At 47.9% G+C, this 3,637-nt stretch overlaps 1 protein-coding gene across 1 annotated transcript in view; it reads left to right on the top strand.

The window, feature by feature from the left end:
• Nucleotides 1-2,932: 2,932 nt before the first annotated feature.
• Strip1 (striatin interacting protein 1) overlaps nt 2,933-3,637 on the top strand; it is a 19,949-nt gene continuing 19,244 nt past the window's right edge. Inside the window, exon 1 of the mRNA XM_005367846.2 lies at nt 2,933-3,141. Coding sequence (XP_005367903.1) covers nt 2,962-3,141 — 180 coding nt within the window. The 5' untranslated portion in view covers nt 2,933-2,961. The remainder of the gene's footprint in view (nt 3,142-3,637) is intronic.

Genomic DNA, 3,637 nt, shown 5'->3' with positions numbered 1-3,637 from the left:
CCAACTTTGACTACATTGTAAACCCTTTGCTCTTGGTGCCCTGGCATATTTTGGAAATAATCCTTTAAACAGTTTAGCCAGAAAACCCTCATCTTCAGTGTCACTGATTAGCAAGTTTCCATCACGGCCCCCACCCTGCTACTGTTGTTAACACTCCCTTACTCCACCTTGCTGAAGAAGAGTTAGGTCCTGTCTCTCTCATACCCTCACTCCCCCCGAAAAAACTTCCTCTCCCAGTTGCCATGGCTCCTTCTGAATTAAGCCTGCCTTGCCACCTTTAACAAGTATCATTAAAAGTCCGATTTTTCCTTAATGCTTCTGAATACATATCAACATTTTACATAACAAATGCATTTTAAATTAATGTATAATGTCTTGTGTGATGATCAAATCAAATGACTTTGCTTATCTATCATTTCAGAGATTTATCATTTCTTGGCATTGAGAACATTCAAAATCCTTTTCTATAAAGTTACTTGAAATATGTTGTCAACCATAGTTAGTGTACTGTGTTAAAGAAAATGCTAGAGGTTACTCTGTCCACTCTGAAGATACAGCTTGATGGTAGAGAGCTCTTGCTAAGCATGTACATGGCTCTGGATTCAGTTTTGCTTCCTAGTAACACACACAAAATTATTCCATCCAACTACACTCCTGTACCTGTAACCTAAAGTTTAGGGCAAAAGTGCTGGATTTTACAGCTCCACTAGTCCAGCTCCATCACCTGCTCCAAAATTGCCAATGAAGACAGAAGCTGCTGAAAAGCAGAGATTTCATTGATATGCACATTGGAAAAAGGAACAGATTAGGGGTCTAGTCACTCCAAATCTGTTTTGGGGAATTTACAAGAGCTTTAGTTTTAGAGGAAGAATTGAGGTTCGGGACAAGAGGTAGGAATAATTGCTGGGCAGTGGTGGCACACACCTTTAATTCTAGCACTTGGGAGGAGGCAGAGGCAGGTGGATCTCTGTGAGTTCGAGGCCAGCCTGGTCTACAGAGCAGGCTCCAAAGCTACACACAGAAACCCTGTTTCGAAAAACAAAAACAAACAAACAAACGAGATAGGAATAGTGAAACAGACCTGGTCAAGTGCAGTCTGACTGATCATTGTCTCAGTGCTGATTCTACTTTTAGGTGCCTCGGAGGGAAAGGCTTCTGGAAGAGGGCACTGTAAAAAGTGACAGTACAATGTCTCAGTTACTCCTATGTGTTTGGCATTCTGATTTGAAGGAAATGAGTTTTTAGACAGATGTTCCTCGAGTATTATACCTCAGTGCAGAGGTCAGCAGGTAACCCAGAGTAAATGAGACAGCTACAAAATGAAGGCAAAGATGTCAGGGTTTTCTGCTTTTCATTACCTTTGGGCCCGATTAAGGAGCCAATGCTTTTTAGCAAGAGCTGTGTCTAAGTGTCTGCTACATACCTTCCTCCTTCCCTATGATTTCTCTAGTGTGCATAGATTTCTATTTTGTGTTTTATTTACTCATTTATCTCCCCCATGTGAATGTAAACTCCATGAAGACTGGAATTCTATCTCTTTTGTTCACTACTATAGCATTAAAGTCCCTGTCAGTGGTTTGGGGACAGAGACACAGCTCCACCCTATCCTCAGCAACCCAAGGAGTACCCCAATCTTTCAGGGTCATAATTTAGGCCAATCCAGGATTAAGATTTTTTAAAAATGTATACGGGTTTTTTTTTTTTTTTTTTGCCTGCATGTATGTCTTTGCACTATGTGCATGCCCCCAAACCGGTTTCTGTCTTCAATGCAGAAAAGAATTTCAAGATTATCCAGTATGAAGCAGAGTTGGGGCTTTTTAGGAAATATAGACTTTAGGTGTGAAGGTTAGAAGAAAGAAAGGAAAACAAATGAGATGTGTGGGTACGTCTTCCTCAAGGACGAGTTTTCATTTAGTGTCTTTTTTTTTTTTTTTTTTTTGAGACAGAGTAGCTTTTGGTTCCTGTCCTGGAACTAGCTCTTGTAGACCAGGCTGGCCTCGAACTCACAGAAATCCGCCTGCCTCTGCTTCCCGAGTGCAGGGATTAAAGGCGTGCGCCACCACAGCCCGGCTTCACTTAGTGTCTTAGTATTAGCCATAGGTACTCTTTCGGTGGCTCTCAAGTTACAACGCAAAGATATCCCCGACTCATGCCCAATGGTGGTGGTATAAACCTTTAATCCCAGCACTTGGGAGGCTGAGGCCGGCGAATCTCTCTGAGTTCAAGGCCAGCCCGGTCTACAGAGCAAGTTGCAGGGCAACCAGGGCTACACTGAGAAACCTTGTCTCGAAAAACCAACCAACCAAACAACCAAACAGAAAGAAATCCCTCACTCCATCCTGCCCCCGTGCATTTTTTTTCTCTTTTTGATAAGTAAAATTATAACGAGGCTCCAGAGGTGCCTCGGGAGGAATTAAAATCTGATAAAACCAGGAGTCTCTAGGGTTGGTTGCACAAGGGGTTTCTTGTAGAGTCCTACAAATTTGCAGGTTTTCAACTGGGGGCGGGGTGGAGGGAGAGGAAAAAGCCAAAACCAGTAGTTAATTGTAGTCAAACTCTTCTCTGCTAGTAAGAGGCTTCAACCAGACCCTTGGGTAAGGGATTCCTTTGTCTATTGATTTTCCCTTTCTGCTAGTCTCACCTTGGACAGGGTTGTGACGTCAGTGCAAAGAAATGTTAAAGAAAGGAAGAGACAGATTAGCAGAAGGTGTTAAATGTCGCCAATTAAAAGGTACCTAAAGGAATTCCGGCGAGCCCAGTGGCACGTCTCTTCCTTAGTTCCACTGGAAGAAGGGAAGAGAAACTAAATGACAAAGACCTGGAGGTGATTGGCAGTTCCGGCTTTCAACCCGCGCCGCCACACTCAACATGGCGAGTGGGGAAATTTCCTGGAGGAAATCACGCGAGAGTTGCCTGACGGAGCCCGTCCGAGAATTGAGCCGGGGGTGTGGAGCAGCCAAGATGGAGCCGGCAGCCGCCTGTCCCGGCCCTCTGATTGTGAACAACAAGCAGCCCCAGCCGCCACCTCCTCCTCCGCCTGCCACCGCACAGCCTCCTCCCGGGGCGCCGAGGGCCGCTGGAGGCCTCCTGCCGGGGGGCAAAGCTCGCGAGTTTAACCGCAACCAGCGCAAAGACTCGGAGGTCAGAGCTGCAGGGGGGCGAGGCTGCCACTGGGCTGGTGGCAGAGGGGGTCCCCGGCGCCGGGGCAGCTTCCGGGCCCAGTCGGGCTTCCGGGTGGCTTGACAGGCGGACTGGGGGCTGTCACTTTACCGAGAAGCGTGCAGCTAGGGAGACTGGCAGCTCCCGCGGCCCCTGGAAGGGAAGCCCGGAGCGCTGCCTCGAACTCCTCTGCGGCCCGGGGGAAGGTCCTGGAGCCGGGGACAGCAGGTCTGCTCCCGGGGGCGTGGCCTGAGGCACAGCCCTGGGGTACGGAGTTAGTGGTCTGCTCTTAGCCCCTCATCATTTCCGGCCTATGGTCCTGGACGGGCGGTGGGCGACGCCAGTTGTCAGCGAAGAGGAACCCAGGAGAGTTTAGAGGGCGCTTTAGGACAGAGCTTGTATCTCTAGTGCTGCGTGGCCCGTGTTGTGAGAGAGGCAGAGAACGAGAGAGAGAGAGAGAGAGAGAGAGAGAGAGAGA

This window comes from Microtus ochrogaster, unplaced genomic scaffold, assembly GCF_000317375.1.
Source record: "Microtus ochrogaster isolate Prairie Vole_2 unplaced genomic scaffold, MicOch1.0 UNK25, whole genome shotgun sequence".
In the NCBI taxonomy this organism is placed as follows: Eukaryota; Metazoa; Chordata; class Mammalia; order Rodentia; family Cricetidae; genus Microtus; species Microtus ochrogaster.
The sequence above is the reverse complement of the archived record's forward strand: the minus strand, read 5'-3'. Positions and strand labels throughout refer to the sequence as shown.